General features: G+C 45.3%; 1 protein-coding gene across 1 annotated transcript; it reads right to left on the bottom strand.

Annotated features, from left to right (window-relative positions):
* Positions 1–43: 43 nt before the first annotated feature.
* On the bottom strand, positions 44–23673 carry DNAAF2 (dynein axonemal assembly factor 2). The gene is made up of 3 exons (XM_032768751.2): positions 22353–23673; positions 6284–6430; positions 44–1287 (listed from the first exon to the last, which is right to left on the bottom strand). The coding sequence occupies exons 1-3, from the start codon at positions 23652–23654 to the stop codon at positions 721–723; spliced, it is 2016 nt and encodes a 671-aa protein (XP_032624642.2). The 5' UTR covers positions 23655–23673; the 3' UTR covers positions 44–720.
* Positions 23674–25357: the final 1684 nt, after the last annotated feature.

Below are 25357 nucleotides of genomic sequence, written 5' to 3' on the forward strand. Positions count from 1 at the left end.
AGACAAATTGACTCATACTAGAAGACATGAATAAATGCAGAGATGTTGGAAAATGCAGGTTTTAATACACTGGATAACAAAGAAACAAATTAGTTAAACATGGTTGCATTGGTGTATTTGGAGACTGTGTATCTGAAGGAAAGTAGGAGGAGAAGATAGCAGTATAAACATTTATTTTAAGGAGACTAATTAAAAAGTGGGCTTCTCCCTGGAATGAAAAATTCTATTTGCCAAAAATCACTAGCAGTCTAACCTTACAATCCACAAAATGAGTACTGGCAAATATTTACTTCAAATGATGGGTATTGCTTGTCATTAGGTTGAACAAAGATACCAGATCTGGAGAGAAGCATTACAAAAACAAATACATACACAAACATAAAAAAACTTAATACATTAGAGAGATTACCCAACTAATCAAGATCCAAGTCCAAGTTCTTGAAGGGACAGTAATCCACTGGTGCAGTTTATATGTTTTAATTTCTACTCAATTTAACATTTCTTTTGAAAATACTTTTATTTTAAAGAAAGTTTAAAACTTGTAAAAAATCAAAATTAACAAAAGTTGACTTGTAAACAAAACAAATCGGTTCCTCTTACAGAAGCTGTCAGACTCAGGTTCAGATTCCTGGTTTCTATGCAATGATTTAAATGCCAAAAAACCAGAAGCCTAAACTGCAGATGATAAACCGACCATTATAGTTAAAATCCTGACATAACTTAATCCAATTCATACAACAAAGAATTTTGAAAAATTAATGCACAGTGCATTGTGTGATCTCTAACAATTTGCACACTTCCATCTTGCATATTAATTTCCTTTACAACTGGAGAAACTGGTCTACAGTTCAAATGATGTTTGTTCTCTTCTGCTGGCTCTGAAGACATGACCTCTTCATCCTCTCTTATTTTTGCCTGCTCTTCCAAATGAAGTAATTCTTGCTTTTCACAGTCTGAGGACGTGGCACTTTTGCCTGTTGTGAAAGCAAATTCTAATTGTGGTTCATTTATCTGAGATTTCCCAGAAATTGCTAAACTAGTGTCAATAGGTTCAAGCTGCAAATAATGGCCTGAACTACAATCTACTACTCCTATTGTTTTATCAGTTGTAAAAGATCCAGAAGTCATGTCAGTTTCCATATCATGTTCTCCAGCTGTGTCAGCTGCAATATGGTTGGCTTCTGTATTTGTTCTGAAGCTGTTTCTATTCTCTTTTTCAACTTGATCTCTTCCTGAATTAACTGTTTGTTCTTTTTCACCAAGTTCACACTGTTTAACCTCCTGTAACTGTTGAGAAAAAACACACAGGTAATTAATTGTACTTTGATACCTTAACACTTAATGTAGACTGAGCATTTGTGTGTGTTATCAAGGGGAGGCCTAGATACTGAATAACTCAAATGCATTTATTTTGATGAGATCTACAATCTGTGTTAGTCTGTGATTTCAGAAAGCTAAATCAGACCTGTGCTGAGGGTTTCCCAATACTGTAATCAAAATGCACATGGGAGTGTGTTACAGATTATTTCTCACCCTAAGGTTTTACTCTGCTGTGGAAAGAGTTGCTGGACAGCTGCAAATTGGTAATGATATACAACAGTTAATAGTGGAAGAAAGAGCAAATGATCACAGTTGGGTTATGTGCACAGCCTTGCATTTTCCACAAATTCACGGCTGCAAAATTGGCCCCAGAATATAAACTTTCGTTGGAGGAAATGCTCCTAGCCTGTAGGGTTATGAAAACTATGTCCCTGTCACATGTGGAAAGTTTAACTAATGCAGTGTTGTCTTGAGTGTGCATAAAACAATGTCAGAGAACTGTTCTTGTTCATCTCACTAAGGTGAGCGCTCTGAAACCAGATGACTGAATATCATAGATAAACATTCACTTTTTTGCTGTTGGTTATTTCAGCAGAAGCTTTTACATAATGTGTATCCATTGTTAGTAAATAGTGTGTGTCTGGCTGTGGTAGAGTGGCTCAATGTTGTCAAAGGCAGTTGCCTAGTTCCGGGAACTAGCAATTTCAAGATTCATTACCCTTCCAAACCTTCTCTAGTCTACTCCCCACAACCCAAATGAGTTACTGTCACCCTGTCAACAAGCAAGTAAGAGAAGATTCATTCCCTTACCAGTGACAAAAGCATCATCCACCTCTTGGGTATCAACACCCCAGGCTGCCTTCCCTCTCTCCTTCACTTTGTCGGTGCCAAAAGCCAAATCTGTTTATCCCAGTGGTTCTGAAACAGGGTCAGGACCACATTTTAATGGGGTCGTCAGGGCTGGCGTTAGATTTGCTGGGGCCCAGAACTGGAGGTGAAGCCTGGCCTGAGGGCTTCAGCCCTGGGTGGTGGGGCTCAGATTACAGGCCCCTCACATGGGGCTATAGCCCTGGGGCTTTGGCCCCCCTGTCTGGTGTGGTGGGGCTCACTCAGGCTTTGCACTCCGCCCCCACCTCCCACAATGGCAGGGCTCGGGCTTTGGCCCCCCTGCCTGCAGCAGTGGGGCCTAGCAAGCTCAGGCTTTGCTCCCCGATCCTGGGGCCATGTAGTCATTTTTCTTGTCAGAAGGGGGTTGCAGTGCAGTTTGAGAACCCCTGGTTTATTCAGTGTCCAAAATCCCCAGCTTTCCTCCAAAGACTTCTACAATGCACTCAGACTAGAAATGCAGTGATATATTGGAACTTCACAACTCTGCAGCTTGCTGAAAACTAAAGATGGCGTAAAATTGAAAAAATATAAAACCAAATTGTTGTAATTAATAGCAGGTTAAGGGATTACTGCAGTGATTATTTATTTAACTAAAACCTTATTATTGACATTATTTGAAGCTGCCACAAATGCTAAGGCAACACATAATTCAGTGTCATTAATCAGGGACCCTTGCCACAGAATTTAGGCCCACTGCACCGCTGCGGAGCATCTCCATTGTTAAGTACAAACAAAACTAAATATGCAAGGCTAATCTTATTTTGAGATCTGCACAAAACATGCATCTTAAACTAGGGCTAAATATTGAATAAATTACAAAAGTGAGGGACAAAACATATAACACAGTTAATTTGGAACGATGCAAAAATATGTAAATACAAATGAGGTAACACCACAGTGTGATGCAAAGTGAAACTTGGAAAAATTCTCAATCTAATGGATAGTTTAACCATAATCAATTGAAAGAAGAGTTCATTGAAATAACAGTGGAGCAACTAGCCCTGAAGTAAGTTCTTTATTCAGCTACGTTAGTATCAAAGTCCAAATTCCACTTCTGAACTTTGGTTTCTGGATTAGCATTTAAGTGTTGGCTAGAGCTGCAGCATACAGTTGTAGATGGAACTTAAACAGACTCTGTCGACTTGAAATTTAATGTGTTTAAAAAGGAGTTAAGTTTCAGGTGCTACGCCTGCCCAAATCCCCATCAGCTTTGGTAGTTTTACCATCACATTTTCCTATCTTAAAAATGTTGTGCTCTCTATTACTCTGACAATTTCATACAAACGAGAGGAAATGTTCACTAGAGATGGGAACCAGTGAAAGTTACTATGGACAAAGTTAAACTGAAAAAGCAGAGAAAGCTTTTTCCAAACTTGTTCAGTTATTGTAAAGGGTTAAGATATAATTAATTTTTTTTTTGTTTATAAGTGTGGCTGTATCTCTGTGTATTCAGACAATGAAGGGGGCAGAAAGGATAGATTTCTGGTTAAGGCAGGAGACTAGGAGTAAGAAGAGTTGCCTGACACTGCCATGTATTTTTTGTAAGACTTCTGGCAAGTTACTTATCCTATGTGCCTCAGTTTTGTGTTTGATAAAATGGAGATAATGCGTAAGCTTACTATACCCCTCAGTGGTAAGCTGCATTATATGTCCTTTGAACTAATGGGAAAACGGAGGGAGGAGAGTCGGTTAGTTGACACCACATGAATGGCAGTGGTGAGATTAGAATTCATAAAGTCCTGCCTCCTAGTCCCATGTTAATCCTCTAGTCCCATTGCTCTTGTGTAGAAGAGAACCCTGGATTCACACAAGAATGCCCTAATTCACAGGGAAAATTCACAAGATTCAAAGATTTAGCTCAGGTCAAATAAACAGAAAAAGTTGGGATTGTTATCCAGACAAACTTTCCAAGGTACCCTCTACCTTCCTGACAGTCCCGCTGCGACCTCTCCCTGCCCATCTCAGCATAGTCCGTCCTCATTACAATCCCCAAAACAACAAGTTTTCTGTCCTCTCCCTAAGCCTCCTGTCTGTGACCTCCACATTCCAAGCTACAAATTTTGGGCCTTGTGGGCTTCTGTCTTGAGCTGCATCCATCAGCATGAAAGGTTTTAAATTCAGAGGTACCTAAACCAGTGTAGTATGCCAGTGACTCTCAACCTTTCCAGACTACTCTACACTGTCCAGGAGTCTCATTTATCTTGAGTACCCCAAAGTTTCACCTCACTTAAAAACTACGTGCTTACAAAATCAGACATAAAAAAAACAAAAAAGTGTCCCAGCACACTAGTACTGAACAATTGCTTACTTTCTCATTTTTGCCATATAACTATAAAATAAATAAATTGGAATATAAATATTATACTTACATTTCAGTGTATAGTATATAGAGAAGTATAAACAAGTCGTACGAAATTTTAGTTTGTACTGACTTCATTAGCGCTTTTTATGTAGACTGTTGTAAAACTAGACAAACATCTAGATGAGTTGATGTACCCCGGAAAATCTTTGTGTACCCTCAGACCAGGGTGTACATCAACTCATCTAGCTATTGGCTGAGAACCAGTGGTGTACTGTACACTATATCCACAGGGCTCCAAAACTTTATTCAAAATTGTGTATATGGAGGGACATGGACTCTTCACTTGTTCATATTGAGCACATCCTTAAAGAAGAGTTGGAGAGTCAGGCCTTGTCTACACTGCAGAGTTTTGTCAACAGAAGTTATGCTGCTTGAATTAAAGCACTTTAATTAACCACTGTTGCACTATGCTCCTTGTGTTAGAAGAGCCTATCCACACTAGCAGCTCTTGCATCAACAAAGAGCAGTGCACTGTGGGTTGCTATTCCACCGTGCAACTGGTCACATGGTGCTTTGGGAGGGGTTTTCAATGCCTCATGGGGTAAGTATAGTGTCACATGATGCAGGTTTCTCAATCCCATTGTTGTGGGCATCCTAGCAGATTGAAGCGTATGTGGGGGGAAGGTGGGAGAGTGATGTGCATTTGTTACGGGGGGCGGGGAAGACAGTGTGTTTGTTTGGGAAGTGTGTGAGAGGAGTACATATATGAGAGCCAGTGAGTGTGTGTGTGTTGGGTAAGTGTGTGACGGCAGGCTGTCTCTAAGTTGAGACAGCAGCCTGAGCAACCAATCCACAGCAGTTTCTCTCGCTCCCCCACAGCAGCACCCTACTCTGCCAGCCTGCAGTTTTGCAATTCCCTTGAGTTCTTCCACAGCCTCCTCAGCTACTGGAAGCGGCATCCTCAGCAGCTGGGTGATCTTTCCAGGATGAGGAAATGTCAAAGCTCCTGGAGTTTTGAAAGGGGAGGGGTGCATGCCTGCAGGGCAGCCAAGTTCAAAACAGTGAGCTGAACGGTCACAGCAGGCTTTGTGTGATACTAGGGGAGGCCAGTTACATCAACATAATGAATGGCAGCATCTACACTGGCACTTTGTCGACAAAACTTTTGTGCAAAAAGCCTTACGTCTCTCATCGAGGTGGTTTTATTTTGTCACCAAAAAATGGAAAAGTTTTGTCACCAAAAGTGGCACTGCTGTGTGTACACTTTTGCTGTTTTGCCACCAGAATTCTGCAGTGCAGACAAGCCTCAGACCGGTTCTATTCCAATGAAGTCCCTACCCCTGGTTTGTCTGGAGAGTGTAGACTCCAGCACAGCTAAGTGGCTGTGAACTGGAAGCGCTTTCTGGGTCTGGATCCCCTGAATACTACTGAGATATAAATTGGTGACTATTTTTGTTTTAATATGAAGGAGGGATTTATTATATAGGTATTTATACATGAAACAACATAATGTATCACTGTCATCCCAATAAAACTGTTGCTAAGCCAGAACTGTATGTAGTTCCACTTCACCATTCAAAATTAAATTAAATGGAGTTTAAAGTAAATTGACCTTTCCAAAAACAGATGTTTACACTTGCAAACATCACTTCCTATACATGATTTTCAACAGTGCCCAAACAAAGCAGGAATGACTCCATTTGAGGGAGGTTTCACACTCTATTCTTGTTAAAGTATAGAAGTGCCACGTATCATTGCTAAGCAGACCCTTACCTTTAATCTGATTTGACTTTTGACCTCAGTAACATCAAGTACTTCAATTAATGGTTGGCTTTCCAGTGTTGTCTGTTTGAGGAATGAAGGGCACAAGACATTGCCCAGAAATTCATCAACATTTTCGTCATTGACAAACAACCTTTCCTAAAGGCAAAAAAAAAAAAAAAAAAATGAAGTTACATGTTTACATGTTCTTTTCAGATTGTGTGTCAGTGTTTTGTACCCAGCAACCCACTAAATATATAGATACATATAAAATTCTGATTCTGAATATGCAGCTGAGACACCCACACTACTTGTGAAAACAATATCTGTTTAAATCTCTGGTTTAATAAATTCTCAATAAGACATTCAGAAGAAGTGAGATGAACATGAAGAAAATGGTTTAAATGATTTCTGTACAAAACATGGGTCTGCCTCACACAAAAGGCAATGGTTTAAAGGGAGGCATATTTTCTACATGTAATGTGTTTGTTTTAAGTTTCCATCTGAGGAACAATTACAATGAGAAAATTATTTCCATCGCCTTCCCTTCTCTTTTGATATTCGATTTTAAAAAGTTCTGGATCTGTGGGTTTGCTTAATTATCATCCGATGAAGTGGGGTTTAGCCCACAAAAGCTTATGCCCAAATAAATTTGTTAGTCTCTAAGGTGCCACAAATAACTACTCGTTCTTTAAACATCTAATTAGTTTGTAAGTACAGCTCATTTTAGTCATCAGATTTCAAGATTAGGCCTTCTAGAGTGGCAAAGAATCCTGTGGCACCTTATAGACTAACAGACGTTTTGGAGCATGAGCTTTCGTGGGTGAATACCCACTTCGTCGGATGCATGTCATGGGTATTTACCCACAAAAGCTCATGCTCCAAAACGTCTGTTAGTCTGTAAGGTGCCACAGGATTCTTTGCTGCTTTTACAGATCCAGACTAACACGGCTACCCCTCTGATACTTGACGCCTTCTAGAGTGGAGAGTATGAAATATATATATGACAATATCTATTTCAGATCTGTGTAACAAACTTCTCTCTTTAGATCTTCATTCAGGTATGAGTAAATACAAGTGGATTGGAATGAAATGCAGTTTACAGTTAAATAAGATACTCCAGGGTATATTTTTAGGACTATTCATATGTGATTCAGGTGCGCTGTGAAGCATGTTGCTACTCATCTTATGACTCAAACCAGCTGTGGATATTAATAGTCCAAAAATACAACCAGGAATATCTTGTTGTTTAATAAAGACAATAATACTTTATAGATTTATTCATCTGTTTCTTTTTCTATTTAACAATAAATCCTTCCATTATGTAAAATACACCTCTACCTCGAAATACTGTCCTTGGGAGCCAAAAAATCTTACCGCGTTATAAGTGAAACTGTGTTATATTGAACTTGTTTTGATCTGCCGGAGTGCACAGCCCCGCCCCCCCGGAGTGCTGCTTTACCGCATAATATCCAAATTCATGTTATATCGGGTGGCCTTATATCGAGGTAGCGGTGTAGTTGGAAAAAGATTAAACCCCTTTTTCCAAGATTCTCAATTACTTGGATTGGTTTCATATACACACTTAAATCCCTCATTCCCTTTTTCACTCCCTCATTTCATCAACCTAATAAGAGCTAGAATACCAGAAAAGTCCAGCCATCAAGGAAGTCCTGTTGATCTTAGATGCAATCAGACAATTCTGAATATTTTCAGCTCTCACATCCAACTGTGTCTGGGCTCTCAAAGATATAATTTTGATTGTTAAAAGAAGCTATAATTGGGAGCATGAAACAGTTCCATAGTCATACAACATTAAATGAAACTTTGGAGATCATGTATATACTGCCAATTTACAAAGTATTGAATTAAACCCATTTTCTGCCCAAAGAGTTTACAATTCAATTAATGTACACAGACAGCAGGACAGATAGGGAGGGTGGAGAGAGGTTATTCATGAAGAGAATACAGTAGAGGGCTTGTTTACACTAGCAGCATCCACCACCAATGGTAGTAACAGTGATTATGTTTTGTAGAAAGGGCTTAGCCATTGATATCCCTGTCATGCTCCTGTACCAGACATGGACTAACTTCCCAGCTTGCTTCTCAGCGAGCCAAACACATCTAGTGTGTATCATAAGATCCTTTAATGCTTTGTCTGCGATGACTGACATTAGCTTAAAGATGGTATTTCACACAGTGCCACCTAGTGGCAGAACAATATAATAAACTTTAGCATTCTGTTACATCTCCCCCTTTAAGTTCTACATTCCTACCGTTTACAGTATTTATGCTATTACGCTGTCTTTGTCTGTTAAGTGTCTCTGAATGGTACTGGTTTTCCAATTACATGATCTGGCTGCATAACAGCTTGGTCATTTGGTTGGCCATTAGTTACAATGACTGGCTGTCTGGAATCCTTGAGCCCTCATCATCTTGTACTGCATCTGCCATCTGTAGAGTTTGCTCTGTTGGTTGTTCTTGCTGAGGAACAAACTGTAGACATCTATGGTTTCTGTTGAAGTCTCCTCTTGATTACATACAACATGAGCACTCAATTCATTGGCCTCTTACAGTTGGTATGGCTACTCCCACCTTTTCATGTTCTCTCTATGTATAAATATATTGTGTGTTCCATTCTATGCATCCGATGAAGTGGGTTTTAGCCCATGAAAGCTTATGCTCAAATAAATTTGTTAGTCTCTAAGGTGCCACAAGTACTCCTGTTCTTTTTAATAGGAGCATTGAATCACAGGACTTGAAGGGACCTCGAGAGATCATCTAGTCCAGTCCCATAATGCACCTAACAATGGTTATTCAGTTTGCTTTATATGAGTAAGAGTTTAGGGAAGATAATACTTCAAAACCAAGCAATGAAGTTCTCTTTTTTTCCCTTCTGTGACCTGCTAAAAATTTGCTAAGTGTCTCGAAATCTTCAGTACAGAATTAATTGACCCCAAAATAAAACACAGGAGTAATCTTGAAAGTTAGTTTCTAGCATCCTCTTGTAATAAGTAATATACTGTGATTAGGACTAGGTGAACTCTTTTTTTAGACAGGAAAGTTAGTACTCTACAAAAACTGCAAACAACTATATCAACAAAGACAAAATTTTCAAGGAAGACTTGTAGTCACATTCAAAATTGCTTTGAAATAATAGGAAAAATTTTGTCCAGCACTGAAGATAGGCTACCACTACTTTCATAAATAAAAACAGCAAGATCCACTAGCTTTGTTTTGGTTTGCAGGGAAGCAGATTTTCTGGGCGCACTGTGACATCCCCTCAGCTCTCATGGACAGCTTTGTTCTTGGAAGTTGGAAAGGGCTTTAAATATACATGAACCCTGCACTTCAGAACACAGCCCTGTGGGTTCATATATAGTGGATTACCACACTTGTATCCATAATGCAGCCCTGATTTTGGAAAGGTTGATGATAAACATTTTTTCTGACACTTAAAATTTAAAAAAAATAATGATATTTTTAAAGAGATTGTGAGATTGGCTATTTTAGGGACTTTCAGTCTTGAGGGTTCCTTTTAAAACATTTAAATGACAGACTATATAAAAAGTTCCCATGGCCTCTCTTGTCAACACCTCTGTGACAGACAACTGTGGAGGACATTTACCTTTAACAAAATAGGATTTTCCCTACAATGTGCCTTATCACCAAAAAAGATAGGAGTTTAGATGTTAGAAAATACAACATTTCTGAAGTACATATCCACGCATGTGCTTACGATAATACTAGGTAGAAGTTACAGCTGTTACAGTATTATATACAGAATTGATTACTTTATTACAAAGGGGCCAGTCAGACTTACAACAAGGAAGCATTAATATATGCAGTTAGGTAAGACTATAAATTTCATATGTCCAACTCCTACAAAACTAATATAAGCATGTCAAGGTTCCCTCCCCACTCTGAACCTTAGGGTACAGATGTGGGGACCTGCATGGACACTTCTAAGCTTAATTACCAGCTTAGATTTGGTATCGCTGCCACCATCCCCCAAGCACTACATTTTTCCCTGGGTAGTTTTGAGGGACTTCACCAATTCCCTGGTGAACACAGATCCAATCTCCTTGGATCTAAAAACAAGGAAAAATCAATCAGGTATTAAGAAAAAGGCTTTTAATTAAAGAAAAGAAAGGTAAAATAAAACCCTCTGGGAGATATTAGCATACCAGCTATTCTCACAGACAACAGAGTTCCAAACACAGAGGATGTTCCCGGGCACAAATTTAGTTACACAAAAAAAATACCCAAACACCCAATTGATTCTACTCTAATTGCATACAACAGGTTACAAAGATATAAACATAAACCTATTTTCCTTTCTAAATTAGTACTCTGATAAGAGCGCTGGTTCCTGATCTTTTCACTCTGGCTGAAAACTGAAACTCTAAATAAAGGAAAAACTTCCCTCCTTCCTTTTGAAGCATCTTGTCCCTCATAGGTCCTCTGGTCAGGTGTTAGCTAGGCAGGTGAACTTTTTAACCTTTACAGGTAAAAGAGCATAACCTTAACCATCTGTTATGACGCGCCCCCCGCGTGAACCACACTGGCGGTGATTCTTCCTAGAACTTTGAATAAACAATAATAAAAAGACATGCACCTTAATATACTACTATTATGTAAAACTACATGATTTTTCACATTTTAAGGACAATTTAACATTAACTATGGAAACTTTCACGGGAGAGTGATCAGTTCCTGTTTAGAAGCCCTGAAATGTGTTAAATTTCAAATCAAAATCTGGAGAGCTAAACTCCATCGAAGAAGAATTTTTTATTGTTTCCCTTGGCAGTGTGAAGCCACTTCAGTGCAGCATGGGTCGGTTTGTAGCTGGAAACGCCATTCCCGGAACGTAGGGCATACTTTTCCAGGGCGTACGCAATGGCGCAGCATTCTTTTTTACTGATGACTAGTGGTTTCCCTCTCAGACAGTTTCTTGCTGCGAAACCCGACAGGATGGAATTCTTGATCGTCCTCCATGCGTTAAAAACCTGCTCCTAACAACCACGCTCAGATGCATCTGTGTTAACTAGGAATGTTTGTCCAAAGTCTGGCCCTTACACAGGGTCAGACATGAGTGTCACCTAGCTGGTTAAGGCCTTCCGACACTTATCAAGTCCATGAACTGCGTTTGGCTTTCATTCTGTCAGGTCTCGTTAGTGGGGCAGCGATTTGGCGTACTGTGTATAAATCGCCATGTAAATTCCGGCCCGGAAGATGCGCTTAGAAGGACTGGACCTGTTTCTCTTGACTTTGGGACAGGCACTTTTGATAGCATCCACCTTGGCCTGTAGAGGATTTATCTTTCTTTGACCCCCCACGTTGGTGTCCAAAGGTAAGTCATCTGTTTTTGCTATTTGACACTTTTAGCTTAACACTTAGTCCTGGCCTGCCTGAACGCTCAAAGACTTTCCCTGTTTGCCCATGATCAGAAAAATGGCACATCATCGAGGCAGGCAACTGCAGATCTCCCAATCCTGCTAGGAGACCATCTACAGTCTTTGGAGTGGCGGTGCATGTCGCACCCGAAGGGAAACATAAATTCATACAACCCTGCATGGGTGATGAAGGCTGACGCTTCCTTGCGGGTTCTCTAGCGGTACTGTGCTTAGTACCCTTGGTTAAGTCTAATATGCAGATGAACTGGGCCTATCCCAATTTCTCCAATAGCTCATCGGTGGCTGCATTAGATAGTTGTCGGCGACGATTACGCATTTAACTTAAGTAGTCCACGCAAAGAGTATTTTCCATCTGGTTGGAACTGAAAGCACTGGGATGCCCATACACTGTTAGAGGGGCAGATGTATACCCATCTGTATAGCACTGCTTTGGATCTCCGATATATAGCGCTTGCATGAGGAGACACCAGTTAGGGTGGGTTCTAATTGGTAAGCATTAATGTGTCAATGGAAGTGGGTATGCCCGTTCGGGCCATTCCTGGGGTGGCTTGAGAACATTGGTGTCAAAGACGTGCACAACTCCTTGATCTGCCTATCGCTGCAGACGTCAAGGTGCGGAGAGTTACTCATCACCGCACTGTCACTTTTTCCTTCATAGTAGAACTCTTCAGGCCACTCAGCATCATTCTCTCCCCTGGGCTGTAAACTGACAAACTTAATTATCTGGAATAAAAGGGCTTTGAGAATAACATGTACACCTTTAAGCTTTAGGGTTGAGGTGGGGAATGCTATGAGATAGTTAACAGCCCCAGGCGTCTGTGGGACCATGATAGCCCTTTCCTATGCCCGCTTTCCATCTTATGGGCCTGTAGCGCCTTTAAGACCATAACTGTCCCTCTTTGAAGGACACATCTCTGTACGTTTATTCATACCAGGCCTTTTGCTCTTTCTGAGGCTCTTAGGTGTTTCTTTAGCACGGGCTAAAGAGTGTCGGAGGGTTTCTTTAGGTGCTTACAAAGTCTAGAATGAGTTCCATGAAGTAAGTCATAAAACCCCTCCATTGCTGCCTTCACCAACTGTAATGGCCCCTTAACCTCATGCCCATACAAAGTGTCGAATGTGACAACCCTAACTGGGATGGGTACAGCCTGTAGGCAAAAAAGCAAGCATGCAACACTTGTCTCAATTCACTGGAATGTTCATTTAAAATTTACGGATCATGCCCAAAGTTCATTAAACCTCTCCACCAGGCCCATTAGTTGATGTGGTTAAGGTGGTGCAACCAAGTGATTTCACCCATGAGCTTTCCCACAGGTTTTTCATGGTCTCTGCCAGGAAATTATTCCGAATCTGAAGGATGTCGGAAGGCCAACCTACCCTGGCAAAATGTCTGCTAAGGCCTGGCAACACAGTTTTGCCACTCGGTGTTGCTTAGAGGTATGCTTCGGCCATCAGGTAGCAAATCATGAAAGTCAGTATGTATTGCTTTCCTCTGGGGGTTCTTTTTGGAAAGGATCAGAATATCCACAGCTACTCGCTGAAATGGGACCTTAATGTATGAGTGAACTGAATGAGGGCTTTGACCTGTCTTGGGGCTTCCCACTCTTGGCACACCTCACAAGACCGGACATAATAGCAAGCGTCCTTGCCCATTCCTCCCAGCTGGAAAGATTCCAAACGGTCCTTGGTTCTGTTCACCGGTAATGACCACTGGGTATGATCATGGATAAGCCAAGAGCTTTACCCGGTACTTATTGGAACTACCAACTTCTTGAGGATGCCGAGTCTTTCCTGGTGTCCACCAGAAAGAGTCTCCTTGTATAAAAGTCCTTGTTCTACAACAAACAGGGATCGGTTATAAGAGCTGAGAGGTGGTGGGGTGCTCCGTGCCGCCACCCAAGCTTTCTGAAGGCTGTCATCTGCTTCCTGCTCAGCCTGGAACTGTTCCCTTGATGCTGGAGACCTCAGTTCCTCTTTAGACTGTAGACTTGGGCTTGGTCCCTGTGGAAGTGATGTAGGTGATGGGGTAGTTTTCGCTGATTGTGAACCGCTCTCTGCTGGTGCACTACGTGATACTTCAGGCTCTGGCTGAGCCTCTTGGGTAGAGTTGTCTGCTGCTTCTTCCAGTTCAGGCCCTCTGGTGTTGGAGCTGTAGATGGGTTTGCAAGCGCTGGAGTCAGTGCTGGCAATGGTTCTGGTGCTGATTGCTTTGCCAGTTCCGGTTCTGGGACTGGATTCACTATGGCTGTAGCATTCATGGGTAAAAGATCCGGTTCCACCGCCTCTGTCTGGGTCTCTGGTTACACAGATGGGGCCCTTGTGGACGGCTCAGGAACAGGGATGGGTGTGGAAGCTTGCTTGGCTTGGCTGTGTGTGACCATTCCCACCCTCTTGGCCAGCTTCACATGTTTGGCCAAGTCTTCCCCCAGTAGCATGGGGATGGGATAATTGTCATAGACTGCAAAAGTCCACATTCCTCACCAGCCCTTGTACTGGACAGGCAACTCAGCTGTAGGCAAGTTTACAGATTTTGACATGAACGGGTGAATTGTCACTTGAGCCTCTGGGTTGATGAATTTGGGGTCCACTAAGGATTGGTGGATAGCTGACACTTATGCCCCAGTGTCTCTCCATGCGATAACCTTTCTGCCCACTCTCAAGGTTTCCCTTCACTCTGAGGGTATTTGAGAGGCATCTGTGCCTGGGGATCTTTGGTGTGACTGCGGTGTAATAAACTGTAGTCGGTTGGGGTTCTTGGGGCAGTGAGCCTTTGTGTGTCCCAGTTCATTACATTTAAAACATCACCTAGCTGACTGGTCACTGGGCCGAGGTGGGTTGCTGGAGACTGGTGAGGTGGGACAATAAGGTGTTTGGGGCTTTCCTTGGGTTGTAGGTGAGGCCTTGGGTTGCCCCGGTGATAGGATTTAGTTTCAGTTTGCCCCCTCTGATATTCGCTCCAACTGCTAGTAGTTTTTTTCTTTTCTGCCACTTCCATCCATCTGGCTCCAATCTCCCCCTCCTTGGTTACAGTTTTGGGCTTTTCATCTAGGATGTACCTTTCTATTTCCTTAGGAACACCCTCTAAGAACTGCACCATTTGCATTAGGAAAAACAGCTCTTCCAGAGAGTTAGCACTTGCTCCTGATATCTAGGCATCCCAATTCTTTCCAATGTGGTAGGCGTGTTGGGTAAATGACACATCTGGTTTCCACCTTAGGGCTCTGAACCGCCGACAGGCATGCTCAGAGGTTAGCCCCATTCTGATTCTGGCCTTGGTTTGAAAAAGTTTATAATCATTCATGTGTTCCTTAGGCATTTCAGGCGCCACCTCTGCTAAGGGTCCACCGAGCTGTGGCCTCAGCTCTATCATGTTAGTGGTCTTGTAGGGAAGCTGTACCCAGCAGACCCTTCGCATTTTCTAAGAAGGCTCGAGTATCATCCACCTGCCTTGGTAGTGGGAATTTTCTGGATGGGAAACATACTGGAGAAGATTGGGTGGTAACTCCTGCTTAGCGCCTTGCTAATTCCAGGCAATGCTTGATGGGCCTCCTCTTGATCTCCATAGCCCTCCTGGTCAGCCTCTTGGCTTTCTCTCTCTTTCTCTCTCTTTTTCTTTCTCCTCATTCTCTTTTGTGAGCAGCCTTTTCTGCCATCGTCTGTCATGTTCTTTTGGCTCTCCTCAGCCTGGGATTTGGCTAATTCTTAGTTGTTGTTTGTATGGTTTTTTTTTCTCTTTGCCTGACATTTTTCCCTGCTCTGCCTGAGCTAAATTGGTTTGGGAGGCAAAAAAAAAAAAAAAAAAAACCCCACAGCTTTTAACTGGACTTCTCAGAATGAGAAGAAACCAGAAAAACTGGTTTGTAACTTGTCTTTTGTAAACTGTTAATTACCCTTCAGCTAAGCCCAGCTGGAAATCCTTTCTAACAAAGCCTTGTTAGAAAAACCTTTATCTGTTTGCCTTCAGGGTATCTTTCCTTCACTGCTTCCCAGCATGTCAAAGCAGGAAAAAAAAATCTGGCTTTTGGTTCCTAAAAAATCCCTCACCGCTACTCACCATGTCAAGGTTCCTTCCCCACTCTGAACTTTAGGGTACAGATGTGGGGACCTGCATGGATACGTCTAAGCTTAATTACCAGCTTAGATTTGGTATCGCTGCCACCATCCCCCAAGCACTACATTTTTCCCTGGGTAGTTTTGAGAGACTTCACCAATTCCCTGGTGAACACAGATCCAAATCCCTTGGATCTTAAAACAAGGAAAAAATCAATCAAGTATTAAGAAAAAGGCTTTTAATTAAAGAAAAGAATGGTAAAAGAAAACCCTCTGGGAGAGATTAGCATACCAGCTACTCTCACAGACAACAGATTCAAAAACACAGAGCATGTTCTCCCCTGGGTACAAATTTAGTTACACAAAAAAATACCCAAACACCCAATTTGATTCTACCTCTAATTGCATACAACAGGTTACAAAGAAATAAACATAAACCTATTTATTCCTTTCTAAAACTTAGTACTCTGATAAGAGGCTGGTTCCTTGATTGATCTTTTTCACTCTGGCTGAAACTGAAACTCTAAACAAAGGAAAAACTTCCCTCCTTCCTTTTGAAACATCTTGTTCCCCCATTGGTTTCTCTGGTCAGGTGTTAGCTAGGCTAGGTGAACTTTTTAACGTTTTACAGGTAAAAGAGGCATTAACCCTTAACCATCTGTTTATGACAAAGCATATGAGGAGCAAGGGAAAAATGCTTGCTTTATCTTAGGGTATGTCTACACTCACAATTTAAAGCATAAAAAGTCCCTTTTTTGCACTAAAACTGTGGGAGCGTCTACACTTGTTAATGACTTTTTGTGATGAAACTCAAAAGTTCCACCGCAGAAAGAAAACCACCTTCACGAGAGACATACAGCTCTTACCACTGTTCTTTTTGCGCTGCTATGAAAACATAGGCGTGTGTGTGCCGGGCATGCCCAGGCACACCCTAATGCAGGGATGGGAAAATGGCCCCACTCTCCTGGTGTGGCAAGCCGTGGGGTCTGCACTCGTGGGCCGGAGCGCCCAGACGAGCGCAGCAAGCCACCGGCCCCTACCCCACCTCCCCGCTTCCCCTGGAGCCATGCTGCCGCGTGCACAGCGCTCTGGGTACCAGGGCTGCACGTTCTCATGGGCAGTATTTGGCTCCGCGGGGAGGCAGACACGCTCCCCGCTCCTCTGGAGCCATGCCGCCGTGCACACCGCATTCTGGGGGGTGGAGCTGCCCACTCCCATGGGGCAGTGTGTCTGGCTCTGCGCCAAGCAGAGAATGCTGCTAGAAGCCTCATGGTAAGAGGGTCGGGGGGGCGGTTTGGAGAAGGGGTGGGCGTCAGAACAGGAGGCAGGGGGGTTGGATAGGCGGTGGATCCCAGAGGGTGGTTAGCGATGCGGGGCTCTGGGGGGCAGTTTAGGCGGGGGGGGGGTTGGACGGGGCCCCAAGGGGGTCCCAGGTTGTCATGTGGAGCGATAGGGTCAGGCGAGCAGACTGGGTCCGGGGGGGGGGTATGTGTGGGGGTCTCTGGAGGGTAATCGCAGATATAGTAACGAGAGCTGAAATAGGCTCTGAGACATACAATGTAGGCCCTGATCTGTATGAGGCTAAGGCTCTGAACTAAGAGTATGGTCAATGACTTCTAACATAAAAGCAAGTGGAAGCACTGTGAGCAGAAGAGCAGGCTCTGCTCACAGAAAGCTGACATAGCAGGGCTGATGCTGCAGGAATATCCTATATCTAAAGGTTATTGAAACTACTAGTTAATACGTAGGACATTCACCATACTTGCAATTCCACACAGCGACTCAAGAACAGGCTCCCATTCGGCCAAGACAGAGGCAGGAAGGGTAAAGATGTGGATCAGAGTTGGTGTTGTTCACAACATTAGCAAGGTGAGAGGCGCACCTTATTACGTAGAGGGTTGCCCACGTCAATTACGGGTTCGTAGGGGGAGTTGTATGTGTAACTTGTGGTGGACCTGTGCTTAGAGAGATGTGGATGCTGGAGGGCGAGTGGGGGTGGAGTAGGTCCAGGGGGGCGGGAGGGGGGCGGGGTGGAGTGAGGTCCGGCGAGTGAGCTGAGAGGCGGAGGGCCAGGGGGTTGGCGTGGGGGGGGGGGGGGGGGGTAGGGCGTAGGGGATTAGTCATGTGCCGAGTTAGAGCTAGACTAAGGAACGTATTATTGTATCATACGGCAATAAGGACGGCTGGGGTCGGGCTGCACTGATGAGGCGTGATCGGGGTTGGACTAGCGACTCTGTGGTCAGTGGGGTATCCTTCGGGTCTGCGGGTGTGCAGCGTGGGGTGCGGGCAGAGCTGGGGGCAACAGAGGGGGCAAGGGCGGGGGATGAATAGGAGCCAAGCGAAGGAGAGGAGCAGCAGCACGAAGCGGTAAGCATCTGATCGAGATGACACTCTGGGCAACAGGTCGAGGGGCAAGGGGTGGGGTGGGTTGGATGGAGTCAGAGTGGCTGGGGGGGGGCATGTTCAGGAGGCAGGGGTGTGGGAGAGGGTTGGGGAGAGGGGAGGGGGGGTGTGGATGAGGTCGGAGGTCTGGGGGTCCTGTCAGAGGGTGGGGAGCGGTTGGATAGGCTGGGAGTCCCGGGGGTCTGGCTGGGGGTAGGGATGGGGATAAAAGTCGAGGCAGTCAGGGGACTAGAAGCCGGGAGGCTTAGATAGGGGGTAGGGTCCTGGGGGGCAGTTCGGGGCAGGGTTTCCAGGAGAGGGTAGTCAGGGGACAAGGGGGTTGGATGTTATGAGGGGGGCAGTCAGGGAGCAGGAAGTAGGAGGGATTGGATGGGGGCAGGGCAGGGCTAGGGCATGGCAGTGGCGGGACGAGGGCAGGGCTCCCTGGGTGCACACCCTAATGAAATGTGCTGTGCACACCTATGTGTGAAAGTGAAGACTCGTTCTAGCAGTGTAAACACCTTTTAGCCTCCAGAGGATATCCCACAGTTCCAAAAGCGACCACTCTGGCCAGCATCTCCACTGCTCTGACACACGGGTGTCCCGATGTCTGTAAGCCATGGGAAGTCTGAAGCTCTCTTGCCCTTTGTTTGTAGATATGGTGGAGAAAGCAGCCCGACAGCAGGAGGTTTTAAAAAAAATGCCATAGAAGAGACAAGAAAGTAATGGGGCTCCTGAGACATGAAACAGGGCAGCACAGGACACTGAGAAGGGACTCAAAACGCCTTCCCCTCACCCCCTCTTCCCACAAGACCTACTGAGAGAGCTGCACTGTGGGATAGCTGCCCTACAGCGCTGCTCTCATCCGCAATGGAAGTGCTGGTAGTGTAAACACTCCCCGATGCCTCTGGAAGTGGATGAGTACACAAACCAATGTTTTATTTTCACCAGTTCTCTATCACCGGTGAAACTTACAGCGCAAAAACTGTAAGTGTAGACATACCCTTAGACTCAATTCATGAGGAGGTCCAGCTGTATAGGGTAACAGTCAATCCACAATCCTTCTGGTATACTTGGTTGCACACAGATGTAAAATGTACTCCACAGGCATGTCATTGTTGATACAAGGATCTAAGAGAGCTCTCCTACCCCTGCACAATGTTCTTTCAGACATATGCCTTAAGTAACTTCTCACAAACAATAAAACTTGTCATTATCTACTATAAGATCTAACCATGAACTAACACAGCATGTCTAAAATTACTGAGAAAATAGGGTGTATCTCTGTAACCAGTCCACAGGCCCAAGTTTAAGTCACTTCCCAGCATGGTAAATTATAATCTTAAATAAGAACAGTCATAAAGTGGACATTCTTGTGACCACAGCTCATGAGTTGAAGTCCCAACACACATCATAATCAAGTTTGTTTGACCTTGGGTTTTTGGTACAGAGGATTGTGTCCTTCAGTGATGAAAAAGTACCAGATACTTTTTTCATTACTACACTATCTTTGGAAAAAGTTCAATATTTTTTTCCAGCACCACCACATCCCATAAACAGAAGATTTAAGAGTAAGGGGATTATTGCATTTACAGGTGATACTATATATAGACCACAAAAGAGAGAGAGAGCACAATTCCCTGTGTAATCTTATTCCTAGCATGTTATGGAATAAACCTAAAGACAATGTCTAAAGGGAGGTCAGGCTTTAGGATTTTAAGTATTCAGTAACTTTTCCCCCAAAGATGATTTTAGAGCACAACCACCAATGATAAAAGTATATACCCCTATGAGCATAGCCTCCTCAGCACTCTGAAGAATACCTGATGTTTCTTATTCTTAACCTGGAGGAAGTTAAATACATTTCAGTTAGTACTTTAACCAACATTTCTCTAATTAAACGAAATAAGGCACTTTTGCCCCAAAAGCTGCAGGTGGCTGATCTGCCTAAATTAACTGCCTCTCTGAATCTGCTTCCCATTTCTGAATATAGTTTAAACATTACTGAAGGCAGAATATATTCTTGATTCATCCAACAAGACCAAACCTGATTTCTAGTTCTGTTAAGAATTAAGTATTTCATTCTATAGGCTAATGCCAAGAGGCAAGCTACCCGTTTAAGAGGGGAGTCAGGATTTACCTATAGCCCTGTTCCTGGTTCAGCCTAGGACAACATTCTGGAGAATGTAATTCAGTGTGAACACAGGAGATGTAGACTGGAATATAAGTAACAGTGGGAGAGATCTGGATCTGCTGTTAGGTAAATCTAGGCAAACAGCCTGGGAGGGGATTTTGGAGAGGCCTTGAGGGACAGGACCTTAAATCAGAGCCCTGTGGGGGAATACTTTTTAATCCCACTCCCGTCCCACAATACTCTCTCTCACCCACTCCTTTCACCAGCAACTTCTCCCACAGTGATATAAGGTGGCTTTCATGTAGGCATGCAAAATTAGACGTCAAATTTCAAAACCTTGTCTCTTTATATACTGAGTAAAAAAAAAATAAAAAAAAAAATTAAATAGTCCCAGAATTCCTGAAAGGGTCATATAATATATTGCAATCCTCAGATTTTGGCAAGAAATTTTCCATACTCCAGGCCCTCAGCCCAGCGAATATACTGAAGATACCAGTCAGCTTTAAAAATGGGGATCTCACAATGTGAGTTCCAAGTTGTAAAGGATTTCATAGTTCTAGAACACAGTGAAGTTGAACCCAAAATTCCAGGCTTGAATAATTAGTCCAGGATTCCATTTTCTTGGGTCCTTATACATGGAAAGTTTGTTTTAAGTGCTCTATGTGCAGGGAAGTCCAGTTCTTTATCATGGAAATCCCTGTGAATGCTCTTCACCATTGAAGAAAAACAGTTTTGAGTATTTCCATATGTTGGAGATAGACATTTCTAGATGACTACTGAGAAAAAGTCATGTGGAATGTCCATGGCCCAGGGAATAAGGAAAAAATTAAGTGAGCAATCACATCTAGATTGCTCACAGGACATTACAGGAGCTCTAATTCAAGATGGCAATCAATGACTTTTTAAAATTTAAAGCTGCTTTTTATGTTAATATGCTTGTTTTAGCAGTCTTCTTTCAGTAGTTATAGCGGTATATAGCTATCTTGAACTCGGATGTGTATACCAATGACTCTCAACCTTTCCAGACTACTGTACCCCTTTGAGGAGTCTGATTTGTCTTGAGTATCCCCCCGTTTCACCTCACTTAAAAACTACTTGCTTACAAAATCAGACAAAAATAGAAAAATGTCACAGTACCCTATTGCTGAAAAATTGCTTTCTTATTTTTACATACAATTATAAAATAAATCAGCTGGAATATAAATATTGTACTTACATTTCAGTGTATAGTATATAGGACAGTATAAACTAGTTATTGTCTGAATGAAATTTTAGTTTGCATTGACTTCACTAGGGCTTTTTATGTAGCCTGTTGTAAAATGAGGCAAATATCTACATGAATTGATGTACCCCCTGAAGACCTCTCAGTACCCCTGGTTCAGAACCACTGGTGTATACTGTATTCACACACTTTCATTTCAAAATAATTGTATGTGCGTGCACATACATACGCTACTTTTCATGTGAATTTAGTGCTTGTGGAATATGATAGCTTTACAGCCCTAGAAATTAAAGACAATTATTTAACCACAAAACAGGTACGTTAGACCAAGCTTCCCTCACACAGTTCTGCCTACCCACCTTCACTTTACTCAGCACTAGGGATATGCCAGAGCTGTTGAAAAATCATAAATGTGTAGGCAGTTCTCTCCCTCAGAGTCCACCTCACTTTTGAGCATTCCTTGGATTTTGGTCAGTGCCTTCAGGGATCCTGGGTTACCTTTCCCAGATCTCGCTCTTCTAGCTCAGTTTTCACTCCACCCCATTCAATCCTGAGCCTTGCTGAGCTTCTTAAGCCATGTGGACAGTCGCCCACCAAGAATCATAATAGGGCCATCAAATGTAGTGGTTCAATTTACACAGGCCACTGAACAGCTGTCAGATGGTCATGGACTTGAGGCACTACTCACCTAGTTTAAACCTGAACTAGTGGCCTAGAAGTGAAAATCTTTATATTCCATTAACTATTACTTGAGCCAATCTTTAAATAAACAAACAAACAAACAGATTAAGTTATGACCTTCCACAAAGCATATCTAAATTTAAGATTATTTCAGGAGCATTATATATTGGATATGTCATTTTAAAGGTAATTTACCTGCAGAGTGTTGCTGTTCACACCGAAGTACATCTTCCCCCAAAGTCCAGCACTCTCAGGAGATTTGGCTAGTCCTATTACAGCGTTGTTGGGGGAGACATTAATACCAGTCTCTGGGGGGGTCAGCTTGTTTTCAAGAGGAAACTGTAAGAGGAAGGAGTAGGAAGCAGCGTCCTTGGAACAGAAACCGACTCTATAGTGATTTGTGCCGACTTCCCCCTTCAAACTGTCTGGCTGGATGTTTGGCACCTGCAAGAGCAGGGTCAGAGATTCTTCGTCTTGGCTGCACTGGAAGCGGGGACAAACCGGAGGAGCCAAGATGCTGGGGGCCGCAGGAAGGTCTGGGAAGCCGCTGCGGCTAAGGCACTTGGTGGGCACTGCAGGGCACAGGCTGTTGCTGGGACAGGTGGGAAGATCTGTGCCGTTACTGGGTGCCAGGGGAGGACCCGCCTCGCTGCTGGTGGCGGTGCACGAGGTAAGATCCATGCTGCCGGGGCACACCGGCCTCCCGGGAGGAGTCAGGCTGCTGGGGGCCCGGCCGCTACCGCCTGGCGCGCACGCTTGCTCAGTTGGAGGCAGCCCGAGCTCCTCCTCTCCGGCTGCCGGGCCTGCCTCTTCCCGCTGCTCCTGGCCCGTAGCAAGGCCGGCCTCTGGCTCCTCCGGGCTCGTTCCGCTGGGCTCTGCGGGGGCCGCGAGGCTCGGGCCGGGCGGAGGCAGGACGGGCAGCGTGACCAGCAGCTGCCGCTTGGCCTTGTTGAAGGTGGCCTGGCCGCGGTTCTCGTCCACCGCGTAGGGCAGGCGGAGGCGGAGGCGGTAGGCGGGCCGCTGCGAGTCCAGGCGCAGCTCCCGCCCCCGGATCTCCAAGGCGGCCTGGCCGGCGGAGCTCAGCAGCGGCAGCTCGATGGTCACCACCAGCTCCCGGGGCACCGGGCTGGGCGCCGAGTCCCGGCAGCAGCGATAGTCCTGCAGGTCCACGTACGAGCGGTGCCGCAGGCTCCAGCGGGGCGTGGTGGGGGACGGCGGCCGAGCCCCCTCACCCCGCTGGGGGCCGGGCGGCGCGGCGGGGGCCGACGGCTGCTGCTGGGCGCTGCTGGCGGGGTAGGAGTAGGGGGAAGGGAACGGGGGCAGCGGGGAGTCGGGCTCCTCGGCCCGCGGCGGGGCGTCCCCTGGCAGCGGAGTGCGGATGACTGAGGCCTGCGGGACCCCCTTGTAGGCGGTGCCCCGCAGCGGGACGGCGTTGGCCCGGTCCAGCTGCACCCCGAAGCGGCTCTGCACCGCCTCCAGCGCCGTGTCGCTCACCATGCGCCTGAAGCGGGCGCTGCGGGCGGCCAGGCGCAGCGTCTCCGGGTGGAAGACCACGTCGTAGACCAGGCGCCGGCGGCCGGCGCGGCCCAGCTCCTCGCGGCCGGGGGCCAGGCTGTAGGGCAGGGCCCAGCGGTGGCCGCGGGGCTCTTGGCGGGCCTGGGGCCGGCCCAGCAGCGGGTTGCTGCAGACGTTGAGGTAGCAGCGCTGGGCGCCCCCCTGGCTGGTCCGCAGCACGTAGCCCGGCGCCGGGTGCACGAAGCGCACCTCCACCCCGCGCTCCCGCTCCACGCGCCTTCACCTCCCTTCCTTGCGTTACGCCGCCTGCGCTCGCGGGTCGTGCCAGCTCGCCGCGTACTCCGCCAGCTAGTCTCCCCGGAACCCTCGTCGCGCGAAGCGCGCCCTTCAGCGCTTCCACCTCCTCGGCGTGATGCCAGCTCCTCAGGCTCGGAGCGCCCCGCGCCGCCATCGCCGCTGTCTGGCCCGCCTGCCCCGGCCGGACCCTCGCTGGTCTCCAGTGGAAGTACAGGCGCAAAACAATGCGGGCCGCCGTTCTGCCTGCTCCCGCCTCATAGGGGCCGGCCCAGCCGCAGGAACCGGTGCCTGGGTTCTATTCCACCCTCAGCACGGCCCAGGCCTGACTGGCACAGGCCTCTCCCCAGCCAGGCAAGGTGCAGCCAGGGATTGATTACGGGAGAGCGCTGCTAATTTTTTCTACTGCTTCGAGTCCCCCTCAAAGTGCAGCGGCATGAACTCATTACATGCGCCCTGTTGTGGCTTTTACCTTCCTATCTAAAGTTGGGCCCTGGTTGTAAGCAGTTAAAGAGACCTCTTGAATGATTTCATAGAACTAGCAGGGTTGGATAGGACCTCAGGAGGTCATCAGTAGCTAACCCCTGCTCTTAAGAGAGGACAACCCACTTAAAATCATCCCATGTCAGGCTTTGTCCAGCCAGGCCTAAAAGCCTCCTAAGGATGGAGATTCCACCACCTCCCTAGTAACCCTTCCCAGTCTTCACCACCCCTTATGTGAAATGTTTACCTAATATCCAACCCAGAACCTTCCGCACTTGTCACTTGAGAACCATTTGACTGCTTGTTCTGTCATTCTGCACCACCAAAACAGCCAACCCCATACTTTGAAGCCCCCCTTCAGTAGTTGAAGGCTGCTATCAATCCCCCCTCACGTTGTGTCTTCTGCAGACTAAACAAGCCCAGCTTCCTCTCGCCTCTCCTCAAAATCATGTAGTCGAGGGGTAGCTGTGTTAGTGCGGATTGTAAAAGCAGCAGAGAATCCTGTGGCACCTTATAGACTAACAGACGCTTTGGAGCGTGAGCTTTCTGTGGTGAATACCCACTTAGACGAAGTGTGTATTCACCCACCGAAGCTCACGCTCCAAAGCGTTGTCCGTCATAAGGCTGCACAGGATTCTCTGTGTGCTTTCTCAGAAATCATGTTGCCCCGCCCCTAATCACTTTTCATTGCCCTCCGCTGGACTCGCTCCAATTTTCGGCAACCCTTTTCTGAAGTGGAGGCCCAAAACACTATGCCATATACTCACACTTGCCAAATAGAAGGGGAATAATCACTTCCCTCGATCTGCTGGTAATGCTCCTACTAATACAGCCCAATATGCTGTTAGCCTTCTTGACAACAAGGGCACACTGCTGACTCATATCCAGCTTCTTACCCACTGTAATCC

The sequence above is a fragment of the Chelonoidis abingdonii genome, chromosome 4, assembly GCF_003597395.2.
Source record: "Chelonoidis abingdonii isolate Lonesome George chromosome 4, CheloAbing_2.0, whole genome shotgun sequence".
Lineage (NCBI taxonomy): Eukaryota > Metazoa > Chordata > Testudines > Testudinidae > Chelonoidis > Chelonoidis abingdonii.

What these genes read in the sequence shown, in the direction of transcription:
- DNAAF2 (XM_032768751.2), bottom strand. Translation starts at nt 23,654, where the DNA reads ATGGTGAGCGACACGGCGCTGGAGGCGGTGCAGAGCCGCTTCGGGGTG. An exon ending in TGAACAGCAACACTCTGCAG is followed by an intron (nt 6,431 to 22,352) that starts GTAAATTACCTT and finishes TTTTGCCTTTAG; the next exon opens with GAAAGGTTGTTTGTCAATGA. An exon ending in AAAGTCAAATCAGATTAAAG is followed by an intron (nt 1,288 to 6,283) that starts GTAAGGGTCTGC and finishes TTTTCTCAACAG; the next exon opens with TTACAGGAGGTTAAACAGTG.